Source organism: Medicago sativa, chromosome 5 (assembly GCF_051527215.1).
Source record: "Medicago sativa cultivar Bolivia chromosome 5, Bolivia_mono, whole genome shotgun sequence".
In the NCBI taxonomy this organism is placed as follows: domain Eukaryota; kingdom Viridiplantae; phylum Streptophyta; class Magnoliopsida; order Fabales; family Fabaceae; genus Medicago; species Medicago sativa.
The window spans coordinates 509,861-531,344 of record NC_140753.1 but is presented as its reverse complement, the minus strand read 5'-3'; the positions used below and the strand labels follow the sequence as shown (position 1 = coordinate 531,344).

The 21,484-nt window shown below is 34.9% G+C and overlaps 3 protein-coding genes across 6 annotated transcripts; 1 reads left to right on the top strand and 2 right to left on the bottom strand.

Annotated features, from left to right (window-relative positions):
- Positions 1–497: 497 nt before the first annotated feature.
- LOC146918854 (inositol-tetrakisphosphate 1-kinase 4-like) lies at positions 498–5,325 on the bottom strand. 4 transcript variants are annotated; one of them, XM_085712088.1, is made up of 10 exons: positions 4,922–5,325; positions 4,127–4,208; positions 3,973–4,005; positions 2,299–2,419; positions 2,105–2,203; positions 1,686–1,805; positions 1,386–1,562; positions 1,212–1,267; positions 1,044–1,128; positions 498–875 (listed from the first exon to the last, which is right to left on the bottom strand). In XM_085712088.1, exons 1-10 carry the CDS (start codon positions 5,038–5,040, stop codon positions 784–786), a joined length of 984 nt encoding a protein of 327 aa, XP_085568214.1. In that variant the 5' UTR covers positions 5,041–5,325; the 3' UTR covers positions 498–783. The 4 variants fall into 4 exon arrangements, with proteins under 4 accessions (XP_085568214.1, XP_085568216.1, XP_085568215.1 ...); XM_085712090.1 differs by lacking the exon at positions 4,922–5,325 and adding an exon at positions 4,337–4,378; XM_085712089.1 differs by lacking the exon at positions 3,973–4,005.
- A 9,191-nt stretch (positions 5,326–14,516) lies between these two features.
- Positions 14,517–15,340, bottom strand: LOC146918853 (uncharacterized). The gene is made up of 2 exons (XM_085710542.1): positions 15,316–15,340; positions 14,517–14,935 (listed from the first exon to the last, which is right to left on the bottom strand). The coding sequence occupies exons 1-2, from the start codon at positions 15,338–15,340 to the stop codon at positions 14,517–14,519; spliced, it is 444 nt and encodes a 147-aa protein (XP_085566668.1).
- Positions 15,316–16,012, top strand: LOC146918852 (thymocyte nuclear-like protein). Its single transcript, XM_085710538.1, has one exon. The coding sequence runs from the start codon at positions 15,488–15,490 to the stop codon at positions 15,935–15,937; it is 450 nt and encodes a 149-aa protein (XP_085566664.1). The 5' UTR covers positions 15,316–15,487; the 3' UTR covers positions 15,938–16,012.
- The last annotated feature ends 5,472 nt before the right edge of the window (positions 16,013–21,484 follow it).

Below are 21,484 nucleotides of genomic sequence, written 5' to 3'. Positions count from 1 at the left end.
GCATTATTTAAGACCTTTAAATGATAACTTTTTTTATAAAAATATGTGTAATCAATGCATTGGAAATCGAAATATTTGACCTTTGTATAAAATGATTTCTTCTTTTTGAATCCTTAAAGAGTGTCCCCAGGACACTCCTTAAAGGTCATACGATGTAACATTGGTGGTTGACAAACAATCTATTTAGCAGAATGAGAGACAAGGAAACAATGAAATTGAAGATGAGTTGGTTTGTCAAAGTCAAATACTAGATTGAGAAAAGATATGGTGGTTTATCATATATGGCCTCTCAGCTTGACCTTCAAACGGGTCCTAAGAGCCAAAGAACATGTGTAAAATTCTACCCTCAAAATTAGGATAAAGGAAAAAAGCGAAGTGAAATCATAGTCTAGAGAACATGCAGCACACTCTTTTTCCCACTTGCTTTGAAGTTTATTCCTGGACTAGACAATGGAACGAAAATAACAAATTGGAAAAATAGATTGAACAAATGAGAATAATTAACAAACACATAATTATTTAGCAGCAATGAAAGTTCTCCACTAATGTCGAAAATATATAACTTACAAGTTGCAACAAAGGCATTTTGATCAGTTGGCGAGTGAGTTAGAAAGGGAGAGAACATACAGCCTTGAGAACCCATTTAACACATTTTCAAGAGGCTTCAGTGACATTACCAATTTTTTTTTTCTTTCCGGAATTAACATGTTACTGATTATCAAGAAACCACTGCTAAGCCAAGGATAAAATGCTGAATGGATCAATCTATACACTTCTCTTAGTTTAAGTACCATTCTTCTTCTTACACTTATTCTTCACAAGGCTAAGTAGGAAATCTATAAATATGTGTTCATACTCTGGCATTTTTCCATACCCTGCAGAGGGTTAAAGATAAAGCTGTTCAACCAATTTGGCACAACGGCAAATTCAACATACGCAATGCTCATAAATGGAAAAATGAATCATTGACTTACTACAAAGAAACTTTAACTTTGATACACAAAAAATAATCAATGACATAAATTGACATAAGTTGTACTTGCCTGGAAAGTAATTGATATCAATGACATAAAACACATCCTTTGTCCCATGTTCCCGTATCATATCAATGTTGAACAAGTGGAGTCCCTAGAGGTGTGATGGAATATAAATTTAGTATAATAATGTCTGTCTTGATTTGAGGAATGATTATAAATATTAAGTAAGCATACCAGTCTAAGACGGAGGTCCCTTGCAAGCCTCTCCAATAAAGGTTTTGGTGGATGTTCTGTAACAACAGTGTCACAGTAGGTGACAACTAGTTAGATATTAAATAAGAAAAAAAGTAGTCTTCATTTTTGTCTGGTTATTTTTAGAGACAGAGATAGAGAGAACACAAGCTTCACCCGCAATATTTGGATCCAAATCAGCTTCATCTGCAGAAGCTGCTGCACATGAAACTCTTGGAAATCGGAATAAACCATCAACACCCAGCAATTCATGTTTGCCGACATTAGGTAGAGAGAAACGCCTCACAACCTTTATAGTTTCGCCAACAATATAAATCTTAAAGAGAAGACCACCTGCAGTGTAAACCCCACCTCCCCCAAACAGATTAAAAAACAAAAGTAAATAGAAGAATACAAAAAGATTAAGGTAAATAGAAGAACACAAAAAGATTAAGGTCTATGAATCAGTTAACAAACCATGATTGACAAACTCTTGAAGAACAAGTGGTGGCTCAAGCTTCAAAAGTGACAGTTCATCATAAGCAATGCACAATTCATGCGACTTCGCACTCCCATCCACAACTAATGGTTTTGCAACTGAAAATGAAAATGAAAATTTGTGAATATTTAACGATATGTAGACACCACAAGAGAGATGCTACTATATCTGAAAATTAAATTGGGATAATCAGAAGAGCCATGAAAATTTACGATTATAGCTAATAAAACATAACAATCATCAAAACAGATTATCTGACAAATATATAACAGGTGCAATCAAGAGAGTAATTAAAATGCACTCAGATGATATATGGCTACAAAAGAAAAGTGCCGATATCAGATCTATTCCTCTAGTGAAAGTAAGGATCTCGGAGAAAATAAAATAAAATAAATACCTAACGGTAACTTCATTCCAGCCTTAGTGACTTCATAGGGGATAGTAGATGCAGATGCGTTTTTAGTGATAACCAACTGTTGTGGAACACCAACCTTCCCTAAAAATTAAAAAGTTGATAAATAACACAAATGGCAACGAGTAATGAAAAACCTAATGTTGGTAAATTGAATTAGGATGTAGTAAATAAGTTACCATGGCAGTCAGATAAGTTTAGCTCTGCCACATTTTGTAGCATCGATTGTCGATTGAGCAAGTGCTGAATTGCATCTGGAGGGTCAAGGATGGTTACTTCGGGATGTTTATGCCTGTAATCCTTCAAACATAAACAGACAAGTTTGTAGGTAAAATTGCTGGCCCCATCCAAATGCAAAATTCACAGACTACTCAAATAATGACCAGTTACAAAATTCATAGACTACTCAAATAATCACCAGCCCCATCCAATATGGCAAAGCTGTAATCTCAAAGGATTACTGAGCAATTTTTTTTATTTTTTTGCCTCGTAAAAGGAAAAATATGACTAAATTTATTTGAGTCAATTGCAAAAGAGTTAACCAAAAACTTCTCACATATTTCAATACTAAACCATTTATCAGAACTCTCTAATATTTGTTCCTTTCAGGCTGATTTCATTATATCTATTAGGGATGTAAGAAATTATATTGACTATAAACGACGATTATAGAAAGCCATGTACTTCAAGAAACTTGGTGTTGATAGTTCCGTTCTATATTTGAACAGCCCTGGCGTACCAGTTGAAGTTTCTGTTGTGGGACAAAGAGGTCACAAATACAGAAGACTGCTTACATAGATCTACAATGGGTCCTCCCCCCCCCCCCCCCCCCCTCCCCCCCCCCCCCCATCATGGCGAACACTGGACAGCTTATGGAGGCAGGACTGCGGGCAGAACAATAATTCCAAAAGAATTATAACTTTTCCATAATATTTTAGTAAATATGGAAAATACTGTATCAAAGAAAAAAGCTGTTTGTTCTCAATATTGAGACAATGGACCAAGTTTGCCATTGTCAATATTACAGTTGTCTTCATATCAGTGTTGTCAGTCGTGAATCGCAGAAAGTGGTGGTTTGTTCAAAATTACAGTGCTGCTATTTGACAATATTTTGTATGAAATACTAGTGTATCACATAACAATAGAAATTTGTGCAAATTTCACTATATTTATTACGCTACAATGCCGCTATTTAAAAACACTGCGTCATATTTTTTTGGCAAAAGTAAAGAAAATATTATTAATACAAAGACACAGAAATGCCAAGTAATAGAAGCATGATTAATTATCAAAGCGAAAGAAGATCAAAAGTTAAATATAATTACTATTTGACTCCTGATGAGATCAAGAATGTCTCTTGTTGCGATATTTTCCTGATTTTCTTTCCTTTATGCTGTGCTTATACTTCTGATAATAAATTAATTTTCCAAGTCAGATAGTCCTAAATCAGGGAAATATCAACCTATGGAGTCGGCAGCATTGCTCTTCTAGTCTTCTCTAATAAGTCTAAGGAGATGATAATTTTTTCTATAGACAACGAAGTCCACAGCCTATTGATGTTATTTAGATTAATAATCCTCAGTTGTTGGAATACTTGAAACACTAATTTCAACTATCCGATCATGATTCATGATGAGGGCAGCATAAACTCTCCAAGTTACGCCATAAAATAAAAAGCTAATTCTAAGAATCCAGCAAACTAGATTATCCAGCCATTCACCACCGTTTCAAACTTAATTCACAGCATTGGCAGATACCACTGATTTGATGCATAAAAAATTCAAAACAACAAGACATGATTTCTAGTACAATCAGAAAGTGGGTGGAGGTGGAGGTATTCAGAGTTCACAAACCTCGATAATCTCACACCACTCTTTTCCTGGCAACTGGGAATGACAAATAGAAATGTCAGATAACGTGACACAGATAGCAAAACACACACACACACATGTGATGATTTTTATCCATCGATGACAGCGAGAAAACAACGAAAGAAATCTCACAAACCTTATGCAAGACAACATCAAACGGACCTTGTTCTAACATCGGCTTGTTTAGATCAACAGCAACAAAAAGTATCCCCTTATTCCTACAGTACACATGACAACACTTAAGAATCAGTATTGAAGGTCCTAAAATAGTTCATCAACAGAGATTTTCTTTAAATTCAAACACAAAAATATACTACATATGCAACACAGTGACACTCACTGTAAGTGTGATGTTAAAGTGGACCAAACTAAAAAATAATTTGTTCTATACAGAGCTAAGAGTATAATATTTTTTCAATTTAATCCCTATATTTTGCAAGGACCAAATTGAAAACAATTGTAATGAGGAGTAACTTTCAAACTTGTTTTTACAGAAAGTAAAAAGGTAAATCCAGAAAACATCCAAAAAGGAAAGAGGAAAATGTATGGACAAGAATGTAAATTGACATTCCGGATAAGCATGGATGGATTAATTGATAAATTAATTAATTAATTTACACAGAGAATAAAGAAAGTAACTAAGATTTGACCTTGAATTATCAAGCAAAAGGGCATATAAGGTGGAATATTCTGGTATAAATTAGAATAGAATGACAAAGATATGCTTATGTCAAAACAAAAATAAATCAATGTCAAAGATATCAGAAATATATTACATTTTTTTACTACTGATATGATATGATATATTAGAAAGAAGGAAATGAATTAGAGAGTTCAATATACTATACTAACTATTATTGATAGATTAAGGGAGTAATGTGCAAAATGCAGATGAAATGAAAATGCATGCAGAAATAGAATGAATGAATACCTTGCAAGGGCAATAAAGTTTGGTTTTAGAAAGCTTTTCTTCTTCTTTGATGTTAAGGCGTATCCAACAACCACTTTCTCCTCTTCTTCTTCTTCTTCTTCTTCACCGTTCAACTTCATTTTCTTACCTCTCACAAACCCTAATTCAAAAATCCAGAGATTCTATTTTGTGTATTATTCCTCCAAGTTGTTTCAGTTTATAGGATGAAATTAATAATATACTATAGTTTGGTTTGGTTGAATAAATGTAATGTAATGTAATGTTGAGTTAGAGTATGATTCAAAAAAGTGTGTGCGTAACAACAACAACAACAACAACAACGTTGATTATTATGATTTTCATTTGATTCAATGGTTGCGTTGCGTTGCGTTGCGTTGCAGAGAAGAGACAGAGAGACAGAGTACGAAGGAATTCTGACTGCGTTTGTGTTTATTTATTTATGTTTCAGTGCGAAGAAGCTTAGCTGTGTTGTAAGGAAAAAACTCACTTTCTCTATTTTACCCTTCCCACTCTCTTTTATTTATATTTATTTATTATTTCAAATCTACCTTAATCAATTTCTTCTATCTTATCCTCCTCTTCAATTCTTTAATCAAAACCATAATCTCATTTAGGAATGCCAAAACAAAACATGTCTCGCTGGTCCAATCAACTACTTAATTCACATTTGAATTCGATCATTTAAGTTGGTTCACTCCGTTTAATCCATAAAAAAAAAAAACAGACTAAAACTGACTAGTCCATGAGTTGAGTTTAGTAGATTGGCTAGCCAACTCTCTAGTTTGCCAAAAAGTGAGACAGAGCGACAATTTACATTCAGTCATTTAAGTTCATCCACTCTGCATTGTTTTCAGACTATTAAAAGTCATGGACCAACCCAATTTTCCATCCCTACCTATTTCTATATTTAAATTTAAATTGGCCAATAAAGTTAGTAGTAGTATTTTCATATCTCAAAAAGTGATTCCTCACATTGTTCGTATTGAAGTTTTACCTGCCCAGATATAATCAATGAAATAAGGCAAATGTTAACATGTGTCCTTGAGGCATATGTTAAGGAATTTAAAATAGAAATAAATGTATTCAACTTTTTAAAGTCAACATTTTGTTCTTTTTTATGCAAAACTTCTAATTTTAGATTTCTTAACTTGTGCCCTAAGGGCACAAGATAACAAGACCCATGAAATAATAATCCCCTTTTGTTTTCATTCTTTTTATTAAATATAATTTTTTTTTTTTTGGTCAGATAGCCTAGTGGCTGGAGCTCACACATTATAAATGTGGAGAAGTGGGGTGTCAGGGGTTTGAACCCCTGCCCCTGCATAAATTATACAATATCCCTACCAACTGAGCTAAGCTCACGGGGATTATTAAATATAATTTCTATTTGACTATAGCTAAAGTTGGCTAGTATGTAACTATTTATGGATCATTCATGAGATTTTAACATAATCTTACCTTCCCGTTGAGTCAAAGTTTATTTATCATTGGCCAAAGAGTAAGGAATATTTGAGAATATGCTTGGAGTTAGGCAAGTAAATACTCCCTCTGTCCTAAATTATAAGCAAAAAAATTTCATTTTCTTTGTCTCAAAATATAAGCAAAAAAAACCAACTTTTATGTTATTTCAAAAAAATCATCTTTTCCAAAGTAAAATTAAATGCAAATTGCATTCAATTTATTCTCTCCTTTATATTCTCTCCATAATCATTAACCAATAAGAATTGTTTTTACATCTTTCCATGAAACTTATTCCAAGAAGAATACAAAAAATTATGCCTCAAATTACTAACGGAGAGAAGTTAAGGGACCAAAATAAATCAAATTTTAATTAAGGGACCAATGTGATACTACCTAAATACTCCCTCCGGTCCTTATTATAAGAAAAAACTGACTTTTTAGATTCATAGAATAATTAATGTATCTTATTGTAAATATGGACTAGATACATCACTTACACAATGAACCAAAAAAATCAATTGTTTCTTATAATAAAAACCGAAGGGAGTAGTTAGGGGACCAAAAATACAATTTAGCCTTGTTATTTTGTTAGCCAGTAGTCGCACTTATAGTTGTAAACAATGATGTAAATTAGTACGTATGAATTTGGTTTACCAATTTATTTTACTTTGCTAATTCTGGATCGTGAAACGTAGTACAGTGACGTCATCAATTTTATTACAAACATAAGCAATACAGGATTTGCCTTCCTGTCAACAAAACATGTGGTGACAATTACAATAGAATATTCCTGATATTGACAAATAGACTTACCTGAAATCCCATAATATTTTTTTGACATAGCCATAATTATTTAAATATGTATTATATATTTTTTACTAAAAATATGTATTATATATTGGTGACTTAAATATACAATATGAATGACGTTTCTAACTTACGAATTACTACATTTATTCATGAAAAATAATGAATCATGAATTTGTATAGGAACGAACATTGTTTTAACAATATTTTAGGTTAATACAAAGATAAATGATATTTGTATAACTATTTTATAATAATTTTTAATAAGTGAACCGTCATAATATTCCTAAGGGCTTAGACGCCCTCTAGAAGGGCTCAGACGCCCTCCAGAAAGGTTGCCAAGGCCCAGGCGCGTCCTCCTAAGGATGTCGCCCTCCTTAGCTTCCAGAAGCTTCCAGAAACTGCCCAAAATACATAAATACCCCCGTTGCTTGGGAGCCAAGCAACCGAAACCCAAGCCCATAGCAGGCTATAAATACTACTCTTGAGATCATTCTCAGGGCATCCAATCATCAGTCTAAACCCTAGAATCCTAATGTCCTTACCGTACTTTTTTGCAAGTACAGTTGGCGCCGTCTGTGGGAAAAGGTAAAACTAACCTTGACCACGTTTCTGAATCGTAGGTCGCGATTTGGAAATCCTAAAACCCTAATTCTGAATTAAGCTCCTAGATCGCATCTCTCATCGCGGTCTAGGAACCCAACCTTGCCATCTCTCCGATCAGTTATTGTTCCTTCACCGCCATAGGTTTCACCACGCCGTTCCTGCAAAAATTGTGTGGTCCGGTCTGTATCGTCGTTTGTTCTATAGCAAGTTAGCCGAAGGATATAAAAATAATCTGGAAATTGTGAATCATGTTCGACAGTATTCGAATCTGGCGAGAAGGTTTGTAGATTCTTTCAAACGAAGGATAATACACGCCAACAGGTTTCATCCAATTAACTAATCGTTCATCGAATCTTATTTTTCTATCTTCATATTAATTTTATTCTGTACCACTGTTTTTAATGTGCACATCGCTTTGGTTTTGAAGTCAGCGCAACAAGAACCAATTAGTCTATGATCTCATACGTTTTATTAATCTGTGTTGAATTTTATTAATAATGAAACATACTGTGGCAAGCTATTATTAGATTATAAGTGGTTATTGTGAACTGTCGTCACTTTGATCACTTTCTGCCGAGGAATAATCAAGTAGACCTACTAACTATTATTGTTTTTACCAATTGAAGTCCATTAATTTGTCAATGTGGTTCTAATATACCCAATTTCGTTTGAATAATTTTATGAGATGCATATTCTACCATGCTGTAATTCTTGTGATTTAATTGCTACTAGTTCTCCATACAGATAGTTTTTGGCGACCTGTAAAATGAATAAATAATGTTAAAGCACATAGTATTGGTATGTCCCATAATTAAAGTATATCCCATGTTCTTTTATCTTTCTTAGATTCATGTTGTACTTATATTCAAATTCCTAATGGAGACGTAGTCGGTACGTTTTCGTTTCTTTACTTGAAGAAGGATGAGTTATTTTATGCCTACATGTCGTAGCATCATAATGATGGTTAATTCCTTTTGATTATGCTACTAATTAAATTCCTCTTACTAGTTATATTCCACTTGTATTACTATTCATATTGGCTTGTTTAGACAATAATGGAGAAATCAAGACGCTAAAGCATATGGTATTTGGTAGTTCGGCCGTTATAATCCTTCGCCGAAAAGCAGTACAATTTCTGGCGGCCATTTGACTTTTATAAGGTCCAAGAGAGAAGCAATTAGAATACGTATCCCTACTTACCATAACAGAGCTGCACAAAACGCCGCTGGACCTAGCGGCGATCTCTAAAAGACGATGACTAGGGAAGATCAAACCAACATCAGGCCTCAAAATCTAGACGACGAGATACTCTTTCTCGAAGCGATTCTTCCATCCTCAAGCAATTCTCTTTCGAAGAAATATCAGGTTCTATATTTTTTAAGAAAACATACTATTTGATTTGAAGAAAATTTATTGCCCAATGTATTTTGAGAAAATATTTTGAAAAAATATATTTACACTTTTAGATTTGAAGAAAATTTTATGTTCAATATATTTCCACCTTTTGATTCGAAGAAAATTTCTTGCCCAATAAATTTTGAGAGAATATATTTTACAACCTTAATTTTGAAGGCTCTTTATCGATTTTGTTTATTTTGCAATTATTTGTTGGTGCATATACATCATATGTGGACAATAAGTCTCATAGACAAATTAGCTTTAACTTAATTTGTTTCACTTGATAATAATGTTCATTGGGCGATTTAGTTACGATGTAATGAAGAAAGGATGATGAGTAAAACACAAGAGGTAGAACCAAGTTATTAATGGAAAAACTACTCTAGGTACCCCGGGGCAGAAAGTAAAGTGTAGTATTGTTAAAAGGTCGCATATGAGGGATTCTGGCAAGGAAAGCCTTGGTATTTAAGAGGTTCAAGGACCCACCTCTCTTTCCTGGGAACCCCTTCTACGCACCATTTACTTTGCAAACTGAACTAACTGCTTAGTAGATACATAGATAATGGACTAATAGACCCAAATTAGACAAAATCGACCCACGTTAGAAGAATAGAATTAGATAGAAGAACTAGTTTCCAACTTTATAGGGCAAAATGGAGATAGTATAACAAAACTAGTCAGTTTCAAGATGAACGTAAAAACGAGAAAATGAATGGGCGAGTTAGTTCAAATCTAAGAAGGGAATAAGGGAGTTTCGATTTAAGAGAAGCGACAATAGTTGAATTGAAGAAATAATAAAAAAGAAAAATATTAAGAGCACAAGATAATTAAGTAAGCAAGTTGTGGAGTGAGAAAAGCGAAAAAGAATAGGAAGAGGAGTAAGAAATATGAACGAATTAATAAGAGAAGAATAAATTAAGTATGATGGCATATGAAGGTGGACGAGTTAAATAGTTAGTTCTCATTAAGTATGATTGCATATGATTAAAGGCTCTTTTATTGACGATATTGATTTCTTTGAAAGTACGGAAGAATTGTTATATTTCAGATAAATAAGGCTTGGGAGGCAAAACAAGCCTGCCAAGGGCAAGACTAACGAAAGAAGCGTACTCGCCAAACAACGCGCCACAATTAAAAGAGCAACAATCCCGCCATTAAAGACATGGAGATAAAACGCGTATTATATTCTAAAAACAACTTTTTCAACCTTTTGTTTTGCGAGTTTTTAACGAGGCATCTTAATTTCTACAACTACTTCGCCGTTTCTGTTTGTTATTTTTCAGGTGCTACTACTACAATGTCCACGGAAAACTACAAATTGACTGTAAAACTCGCCCTAAACGTCAACCTTAAAAAGGCTCTGGCGGGGTTCGACATCAAAAAATCTGCAATCTACTAATCGCCCTAAACGTCAACCTTTAAGCAAGGCTCTGACGACGTCAACCTTTAAGCAAGGCTCTGACAAGTTGAAGATAGATCTCAAGGATCTGCGAGCCCGCCAACCTTTAAGCAAGGCTCTGGCAGGGTCTCGCCAAGTCGAAAATCGTCAACCTTTAAGCAAGGCTCTGACAAGTTGAAGATAGATCTCAAGGATCTGCGAACCCGCCAACCTTTAAGCAAGGCTCTGGCAGGGTCTCGCCAAGTCGAAAATCGTCAACCTTTAAGCAAGGCTCTGACAAGCTGAAGATAGATCCCAAGGATTTGCGAGCCCGCCAACCTTTAAGCAAGGCTCTGGCAGGGTCTCGCCAAGTCGAAAATCGTCAACCTTTAAGTAAGGCTCTGACAAGCTGAAGATAGATCCCAAGGATCTGCGAGCCCGCCAACCTTTAAGCAAGGCTCTGGCAGGGTCTCGCCAAGTCGAAAATCGTCAACCTTTAAGCAAGGCTCTGACAAGCTGAAGATAGATCCCAAGGATCTGCGAGCCCGCCAACCTTTAAGCAAGGCTCTGGCAGGGTTTCGCCAAGTCGAAAATCGTCAAACTTTAAGCAAGGCTTTGACAATTTCGCTAAAAATCAAGAAAGCGCCAATCTATGATTAAATATGATCTGAGTCTGAATTAACCACTTTGCTCTTATAAACGTCGTGTTTGGGGTTTATGAATCTTTAGAAAAATATAAAAGGGCGACCAACCCAGACAAAGCTCGCCATAATATTCCTAAATGATAGACGTCGCCCGCCCCTCTGTTTCTAAAGCAATTTTATAACAAACCGCTTCACCTTGTCCCAAGACTCGTGCTTGGAGGGTTGTGGACCGTTAATGTACAATTAAGAGCTCAAACGCTTTCCAAAAGGGCCAAAAACGGCCTTAGGCAAAACCCCTTAAGGGCGCCACCTCTAAAGGCTTCTTAAAACATCTAGAATGCTCTAAAGCATCCTATACGGCCGACCTTATAGATTCATCACTTCGCCTTGTTCCAAGACTCGTGCTTGGGGGGCTGTGAACCGTCATAATATTCCTAAGGGCTTAGACGCCCTCTAGAAGGGCTCAGACGCCCTCCAGAAAGGTTTCCAAGGCCCAGGCGCGTCCTCCTAAGGATGTCGCCCTCCTTAGCTTCCAGAAGCTTCCAGAAACTGCCCAAAATACATAAATACCCCCGTTGCTTGGGAGCCAAGCAACCGAAACCCAAGCCCATAGCAGGCTATAAATACTACTCTTGAGATCATTCTCAGGGCATCCAATCATCAGTCTAAACCCTAGAATCCTAATGTCCTTACCGTACTTTTTTGCAAGTACAATAAGTTTCTCTCTTGCACTTTTTACTCTTTCTCAAAAAAAATTTATTGTTTTTGTCTTAAAAGAAAAAGAAATAAATAATTGTTACAAATGTTGTTTTTAAAAATGAATGTACAAATATCATTCATCTAATATAAAACCGTCCAACTATAAATTAAAATATGAACTAGATGATTGAATGTGTCGTTTTCTGGGTACCCTCGTGCAAAAAATATATAACTGGTCAGAGGTTTTTACCTCAAAATATTAATGAAATCATAAGTTCGGGGAGATTACAAATCGTGTCGCAACATTAAGTACTTCATAACCCCAAATTGCTTGCAAAGATCAATTAACAATATTTCTTTGTAGAAAAAGAAACAACTGTGATGAATTGACCCACTTGATATAGACCATGAACACCAATAATATGAGAGACTATAACATGTTCCAAGTGCCCGTAAATTAGATGTTTCGACATTCCACATCACAAACCTGATTCTCTCAAGTCTTAAGATCATTTAAAATGATGAGTGTTTCACCTATTTAACATTATACTAAATAAATATCATATTGCGGAGTAGAAAAATTTGGTTGAAATATAATAATGACTCTCTCTAAAAATATTTGGGTGAAATATTATAATTTCGTCTATAAAGTCTCTCTCTCCACTTTTTGCGAGTCTCGTTTAATAAATCATAATGAAATAAATAAATTTTATTGAAATATAATAATATAGTTATTGAGATGACCTATTTAATATTTTTTTTTAGATGTTGGATTGTAGAAAATTTGTGTTTATTAAGTACTACAATGAAATACATGATGTGGACATCGAAGACTTAAAATGAGATGTTGTGTTGTGGATGGTATAAGTTTTTTTTTTTTTGGTTAAATAACTTATGACTAGAGATTCACCTTTTTAGGATGAATAAATACGGTGTTTGATGTTTAAATTTGACTCATATGCAATGTTTCTATCAATTGAGTTAAGCTCACGGGGGACGTGAATGCTCTAATTTACTAAATTGAAATTGAATAAAACCCAAAATGAGTGTGTTGTGGATAGTCTAAGTTTTTTTTTTTTGTCAAATAGCTTAACGGTTAGAGATTCATCTTTTAAAAATGAAGAAATGATGTGTCTGGGGTTCTAACTTCGACTCCTATGCAATATTCTTATCAAGTTAGTTAAGCTGGTGACGTGAATGCTCTAAGTCTATTAATCGAAATTGAATGACAATAAGTGGCTGATGGTATAATCAAGTGTGAGTGATTCTCCAAATCGCATACCCCCTCTGTCCCAATTTATAAGCAAAAAAATACAAATTTACACTTATTAAGAAAACAAAAACATACTCCCTCCGTCCTAAATTATAAGCAAAAAAAAAATCACATTTTCTTTGTCCCAAAATATAAGCAAAAAAGACCAACTTTTATGCTATTATTATGTTTTTTCAAAAAAAGTCATCTTTCCAAAGTAAAATTAAATGCAAATTGCATTCAATTTGTTCTCCTTTTTATTTTCTCCATAATAATTAACCAATGATAATTGTTTTTACATCTTTCCATGAAACTTATTCCAAGAATAACACAAAAAATTATACCTCAAATTACAATGTTTTAACTTTCTTAATAAGTGTGAAATTGTGTTTTTTTGCTTATAAATTGGGACGGAGGGAGTACATCATTGTTTACAACATAATCCCATCATTGTTTACAACTATAAGTGCCACTACTGGCTAACAAAATAACAAGGCTAAATTGCATTTTTGGTCCCCTAACTATTTAGGTAGTATCGCTTTGGTCCCTTAATTAAAATTCGATTTATTTTGGTCCCTTAACTTCTCTCTGTTACACATTTGGGTCATTTCCACTAGTTTTAATTAAAAAAACGTTAAGTTTTCTTCATTTTCTTCTAGAATTTTTCTGGGATTCTTGTTGTTGAACGTTGATGGAGATGATATGAAGATGAAAAAGAGGAGATACAAGTGATTCTTGTTGAGCGAATCTCTATCACGTGATTTTAAACTCAACTGTGGGCAAAGTCCTTTGCCGTGTGATACAAGTGATATGTTTTTTTTTTCTTTTCCCATACTTGCTTGCTTGAGTAGTCAATATGAAAATAATATTGAAACCAAAAATCATTAATGGTAGAGTTGTGTTTATATACATGATCAATGAACCAGTGTTCATTAACTTTTGTCTGATACTAGCATACTTCTTTGCTACATAGATTTTCAGACTTCTTTTTCAATGCAATACATATCCAAACTTGGTGCATGTTTGTTCACTTTAGACTTCATACATGCTCTCTAAATATGTACATAGAATCAATGGACAAAAGCCAAATTTTGATTAATGGGCAAAAAAGACTTCAATCACTCAGCAGGATCACAATCAACATATTTTATGGTTGGACATGCATGAGAAATTTTTACCTGCACAATGTGTTGGTGTATTTCTGTTCCATGATCACAATAATCACCACATATAGAAGATTTCCACCCTCCTTTTAGCAATGTGAATAAAAGTGCTTTAAGTAAAACTAAAAGTGAATAATCACCACATAACGTATTTATTTTTTCCGCAAGTAAATAAGTGCATCAAATTCTACAAAATTGGAGGGAAGATGCGTGAACGGGGAGATATTACATGCTTCTGCATATATTTGTTAAAATTTGCTGGGTCTGGAATCCAATGAATCTCACTCATGTTTGGTGTCTCAACATAGGACATAGTAAACTCTCCTATCTTCTCTAACTTACCGGCCCTTAGGACAAGGTTGCCACGATGGTAGGAAAAGATGCCATTGGATAGATATATGATGTCGCCTGAACCAAAAGAATCGCATTCATCTCCCCAAAGCTGAAAATGAGTTGTTGCTGTCTTATCGGCTACAAGCGCCAAACATGTCTTATTTTGCCCTTCAAGTGTTGTCTTTCCGTTCTCCAAAATTATAAGACTAGTGTCTATGTTGATGTTGTTTTGAGCTGCAGGCACAATGTCTTTGAGAACAACCAACCATCTTCCTATAAGAAACAATAGACAACCTTTGATAAATATCAATTAACTGCTTGTTGAACAAAAATAAGATAGTTTTCAATACTAATGAAAGAAATAAAAGAGAATGCAAAATCCAACCCACAAATTAATATTAGGAATGAATCACCACATAAAAATGGGTCACACAATCATGAATTTCAAATTCGGTCAAGGGTTTAAATTGCAATCCACAACTGCAACTACCGGAATCACAATATAAAGGATTTTGAGATATCCACGGCAGCAAAATTAAAAACAACTTACCTATGAATTTGAATTTGAATTTGAATATGATACCAAACTCTATATATGTATGTTGCTCCAATTTGATTTTTGGATTTTGTTTTTTTCAAATCATAATATGCACGATTTGGGTAGAAGACGCGTGGCATCATGTCATCCGTTGATTGCTTTTGTTGCTGTAGTGAGCGGGAAAATTAAAGGAAATTGGCGGGAAGAATGGAAACTTTGTTTTTAGGGCGAATTATAAATAAATTAGGGGTAAATGAAAAGTTTTAGAGAGAGAGAAAGAGAAAGAGATGGGAAAGGAAGTGAAGAGGTTTCTGCTGAAAACAGAACCGTCTGAGTGGTCATGGGAGGATCAAGAAGCAAACGGAGGGATAAGTAAATGGGATGGCGTTAAAAACAAACAAGCTCAGAAATATCTCAAATCCATGTCCCTCAATGATCTCTGCTTCTTCTACCACTCTGGTCCTAAGTCCCGTCGCATCGTCGGCGTTGTTTCTGTCGTCAAGGAATGGTACACCGACGATAAAGACGATGGCGACGGTGCGGTGGATGTTAAAGCTGTTGGAGAAATGAGGAGAGCGGTTGATTTAAAGGAGATGAAACATATGAAGGATTTTGTTCTGTTGAAGCAACCTAGGCTTTCTGTTGTTCCTGTTCCTCATGTTATTTGGGATACTATTTGTCATTTGGGAGATGGGTATCATGGTGATGGGAATCATGAATCAAACCCTGTTGATTGAATTCATCTATTGTAATGTAAATTAACTATCATGTTTTAGTTTTTTACTTTTGATAATTGGAATTTGAGATTTAAATTCTTGTGTTTTCGGTGTTTTATTTATTTATTTTATCTCCTCATTTGCTAAACCTGGTACGAATGTCTATTTGCTGAGGTTACTAAGTATAGGAATCATGCCACCACCTGCCGAGCCCAACCTATATTCTTTTCTTTCATAATAAAAGATTACACGTAATGTATGATTTTAATCAAAATAACACATTACTCTTAGGCAAACAACTCTTAAATCGCTTCAAGCAAAATCAAAGTGATCAAATATGAGAAGTTCAACATGTTTTTATGACATTTATTTTTAACTTTTTAGGCTAGCTAACTTGGGACGAATCCAGAGATTTGTCGAACGGGGGGTTGAATGAAAATTGGCTAAACAATCCCTGATTGTACGTATGAATGTTGTCATTAGATGTATCGAAATGGCTCTTTTAATAAACATTTTGGTTCTTGAATGTATTTTTGTAGTCAATTTAGTGTGTGTTTGGTATGGCGGTGGAGATAATTGATTTTGATAGAATTGAGTTTGAGAGAATTGAGTTTGGTTAAAAGTGAGTTTGGTGTGAATTGATTTGTGTTTGGATACACTTCTTTAAAAGTGATTCTTAAGAGTTGATGTTGTTTGGATGATTTAAATCAAACTTGATTTTGAAGGTGTAATGACCAAATTATCCTTTTAATTCTATTTAAAATTAAATAGCTCATTTTAGATAATTATTTCAAGTTATCTTCCTATTTTCTTTTTAAAAAAATTATCATCATATTTGGATTTTTATTGATTCATTATTTAGCTGTACGCATGTACCTGTCTCTCGGTTCATCTTTTTTTATCTTGTTAAATTAATCAATTAGTTAAAATCATTTTTAAAAAATCAAATAAGAATTCTCTAGAACTTAAAACTCTTAAAAAAAAAAAAGAATTCTCTAGAACTCCCCTTTAATTAATACTAATAAATTAAAAATATAGTAGTAGGTTATGAAATGCACTAGTCCAGGCTCTCTTGTCTCTAGGGCTGGACAGCGGACGGTTCCGGGCGGGTTTCGGGCTCAAAACTCAGAACCGTTCAAACCATCGGTGTCATAATCACAGTCTGTTACTGTCCATCTGAATCTACGGTTTCGATGGTAGGCGGTTTGACGGTTTTAGCGGGTGGTCGGCCGGACACTGCGGTTGTGAACTAAACAAATCTGATAAAAAAAAACTCAAAAAAGAAAGAGAGAAGTGAACAAACACAAGCAACTAGGGCTGGACAGCGGACGGTTCCGGGCGGGTTTCGGGCTCAAAATTCAGAACCGTTCAAACCGTCGGTGTCATAATCGCAGTCCGTTACCGTCCATCTGAATCTACGGTTTCGACGGTAGGCGGTTTGACGGTTTTAGCGGGTGGTCGGCCGAACACCGCGGTTGTGAACTAAACAAATCTGATAAAAAAAACTCAAAAAAGAAAGAGAGAAGTGAACAAACACCAGCAACAATCTTAACCAAACTTAACCAGAAGGAAAACAAAATAGCTCAGATCTATTTCACTGTGGTCTTGCATGTTAAACATTGATCCGTTGGTGGTGCAAAGGAACAAGATCTCAAACCAGTAAGAAATATTAAAATGGGTATGAATTGATGTTGATTGGTAACAGAGAGCATAGAGAAGACATGGTATTTACAATTGAACAAAGGGGAGACACTCTAAAAACTTAGAAAGAAGGAAGAAGATCGTAATTTTTCCTTTTTTTCATGAATTTGGATACTGTAAATTTTTGGAAGGAAGAAGAAAGAAAGAAAGAAAGAAGGAAGAAAAGTAGGAGAGATAAGCAATGTCTACTGTGGTATGGAGTGAGAAAGGCAGGAGAGATAAAGAATAATAATGGGAATCAATAATTAATAATGACAAAAGCAAACTGTTACGGTCGGTTTCGGATTATAGTTGGGTTGAATATGCAAAGCCGAGATCGTCCATTAGAACCCATCCTTAACCGACCCATGCAACCCGTCGAACCGGTTCGCCCCGCCCGTTGCTCTTTATTTGCTCGCGGGCCGGCCGATTTTGGACGGGTCGGCCCAATCTATGCAGCCCTACTTGTCTCTGTAATACTAATGGTGCCTCTCCATTGTTCAATTCCATGGAGATTAATTCTGTTTCAATTCGTTCAATTCGTTCTCCAAGCTCCAGACTCTTCTCTCACGGATGTTCAATTCGCCTCTCCTCTGCAATACTAATTCTGTTTTTAGTTTCCCAAATTTTCTAATTTTTCATTCATGTTCTTCGTTGAAACTTCCATGGAAATTGGGTATTTTCTTCATTCTTCCTCCTCCACTTTTATTTTTCACCAGTTATAGAAAAACAAGAAGAAAGTGTTCCAGAGAATAAATATTGAAGTTTGAAAAAAAAATTAGAGCTTGAGGGTAATTAGGGAAAATATATTTCTTAACAAAAAACAAACTCCAAAATTGATTTGAGTTGCCGCAGAAGCTACAATTTATGGCTTCTTGTTAACCCACGTTTTGGCTGTAAACTTGCTTTTCAAGAATTGCTTTTGAGTGTGTCCAAACATCATGAAAAATGGCAAACCCACGTTTGGAAGTTTAAACCTGCGTTTGGGCGCTCCAAACGCTCAACCAAACATAGACTTAGTTTTCAAAGGTGTTTTCTATTGATTAATTTAGTTTATAAAAATACTAACAAAAAAATACATTAGAGATGTGTCTACAATTTGATACATTTCAAGAATAAGATGACAACGCCCCACACATTTAGGGATCAATCGAGTGTAGTAGTTAACGAAAATTTCTACTTTTAATTATGCTCTATTTTGCAATTTTCATTACAACCAACCGAAGAAGCTTTAGATATATATTTTACAAATGAAAGGAATAAGAAGAATAACACACAAACAAAATTGATTGGAAATGAAATAAATCAAAAGAAGAAGAAGGCCACGAGATACATAAGTTGGGTTCAGCATGGTTGATGATTATTTAAGAATTTATGGTTTTAAGTAGTTTTTAGGGTTATTTAATCATTTTGAATTAGTATGTTTGTTGTGGATGTTTTGTGGAACAAATTGAGGAATTGCACTAAGAAGATACAACGTGGAAAAAGAGTCTGGAGAAGTATGAAGATACAACACTAGAGGATGCAAGAAGATATAGCGTTGAAGATCGTCCATGAGGGCATACAACTGTACGAACCTATGAGGCCCCCTTGCTTATCATTGCTTAATGGCTAAGTTGTATGAGCTGGCGCCAATCATTGGTAGTACGAGGAATAAGAGCACATGCTTGGTACTGCAAGGATAAGATAAGGACACCTCTTGCGCGAAATGACCAAAGGATGCAACATGTGTAACGCCCGTCTTAATTATTCGATTATTTAAAAATATATTTATATATATGATTTACGTGATTTTCATGACTGATATGTGTGAATTTTATGATTTATGAAGTTGAATGGGTTATATGATTTATAACTGAATTATGAGGGATATTTTGTTGTGGTGAAGTTGTTATGTTGTTATGACTTATTTTATTATTAAATAAAATAAGATTTGATAAATAAAATAAAAATATTAAAAATTGGGCTGTGTTGTGAGATGAGCAATTAGTAGTGATAAGAGTAATTAGGAGAGATAAATAGACAACAAAAGTTAGAAAACATAATACGTACGTTTTTGGAGAAAAAGGGAGAAAAGTCAGAAAAGAGGAGAACTAGAGGGAGAGCTGCGATTTCATCATAACCAGGTAAGGGTGAGACTAATTTTCAATATTATTAAGGGTATAATTCTATAGGATGAATTTAGCATGATTAGGTTAAGTTTTGGTGAGAATTGAGAATTAGGTTTAGGATCAATTTTGATGAATGAATCAAGAACAGATGTTAGATTGATGCAAAATTAGTGTACAGACCTTAGATATGACTTAAGATGATAATTAGATGCTATTTGGATGAAGGAATCATGAATATAGGTGAAAAGTTGTGATTTTTAGGTTTCTGGCCGTACTGACATTCATCGCTCGCACCTGCGAGCAAGAACACTCGCATCTGCGAGCTAGAACCCAGAACTCGCAACTGCGAGCAATGCAACTCGCAACTGCGAGTGACCTGTGAGCTCGCAACTGCGAGCAGAATAACTCGCCACTGCGAGTAAATACGTAGGAACCCAGAATGCACACTTTGCTCGCCATTGCGAGTGAAGTTACTCGCAACTGCGAGTTAGGCTGTTAGTTGCCCAAAATTGTCCCGATGCGATCCTTTCGCACGTATAGTCTTGAGCTGACCTTAGAAGTAAGAATGAGGGTGATTTAGAATGTTTCCAGATGTTACAGAAGTCTGTTTATATGACTGAAATGATTAGTAATGTTGCATGAATAATGTTATGATGTTTTTATGATATTATGTTGATGTAATCCATTCCTTAAATGATGTTGAGATATTCCAACACTGTTATATGTTGTAAATCTGTTGCTGTTCATTGCTGCTGACCTTTAATGTCTTGAGATTGCATGAGTCGGTCTATGTTGCAAGAAATTAAGAAGTTGTCCATGATTATGAGTCGTATGTGTAACACCCCGTTCTCCCAACAACGTAATATTAATTATTATAATCAGAGTAATCACACAACGGAGTGTCACACTACTTTTCAAAAATTCATAAATAGAAAGTATCTATTTATTTAAGACCAACATAAAGAATCTTAATAAACCGCAGCGGAATAATTCTTTAAAAATATAATTTCAACCAAAATTCAACATCAATGAAAATCTTGGCACATAGGCCCCAACATAAATCAACTTTATTTTCAACAACGATAAACTCTAATAGCAAGTCTTTTCCAAAATATGTGATACATAAAAGAAATGAGAAGACATTCGCAACGATTTCCCCATCCTAGTATGTATCAGAGCCCTAGACACTTGAGCCGACCAAACCTACAAGTCATCAGTACCTGCACATTACCCACGGTCGAGGCAACATATACGCAGAAGGGGTGAGAAACTTATCCAATAATAATAATATATAATTCATCAAATTAATGAAAACAACAAAGCATATCACAACAGGCATCATTAATAATGTATTTAAATAAACACATAGGCAACGACATAATTATTTTCAGCAACAACAACAACAACGTTATCCACAACGACACCGACAACTCGACAATGCGACAACGACAACAACTCGACAATGCTACAATGACAACAACAACCCAACAATGCTACGACAACAACAACTAATGCATCATGCAGGTGGTACCAATCTACGCGCGTTGAATGCTAAGCATTCCAGGGCATAAGCCCCCAACGATTTGGATGGTTAAAGCATCCCAGGGCATAAGCCCCCAACAGGTGAATGATAAACATTCCAGGGCATAAGCCCCCAACAATTTGAATGATAAACATTCCAGGGCATAAGCCCCCAACAGAACATGAGTATGCATATGGACTCGACTTGTGTATATCAACATACAACTTCAACAACGACTACAACAACAACATATGT

Coding starts and splice junctions, on each gene's coding strand:
- LOC146918854 (XM_085712088.1), bottom strand. CDS start 5,040: ATGAAGTTGAACGGTGAAGAAGAAGAAGAAGAAGAAGAGGAGAAAGTG. Junction 1,806..2,104: donor TGGAATGAAGTTACCGTTAG/GTATTTATTTTA, acceptor TTTCATTTTCAG/TTGCAAAACCATTAGTTGTG. Junction 1,129..1,211: donor GGGACCTCCGTCTTAGACTG/GTATGCTTACTT, acceptor TCACACCTCTAG/GGACTCCACTTGTTCAACAT.
- LOC146918853 (XM_085710542.1), bottom strand. CDS start 15,340: ATGCCACGCGTCTTCTACCCAAATC. Junction 14,936..15,315: donor ACGCGTCTTCTACCCAAATC/GTGCATATTATG, acceptor TGTTTCTTATAG/GAAGATGGTTGGTTGTTCTC.
- LOC146918852 (XM_085710538.1), top strand. CDS start 15,488: ATGGGAAAGGAAGTGAAGAGGTTTCTGCTGAAAACAGAACCGTCTGAG.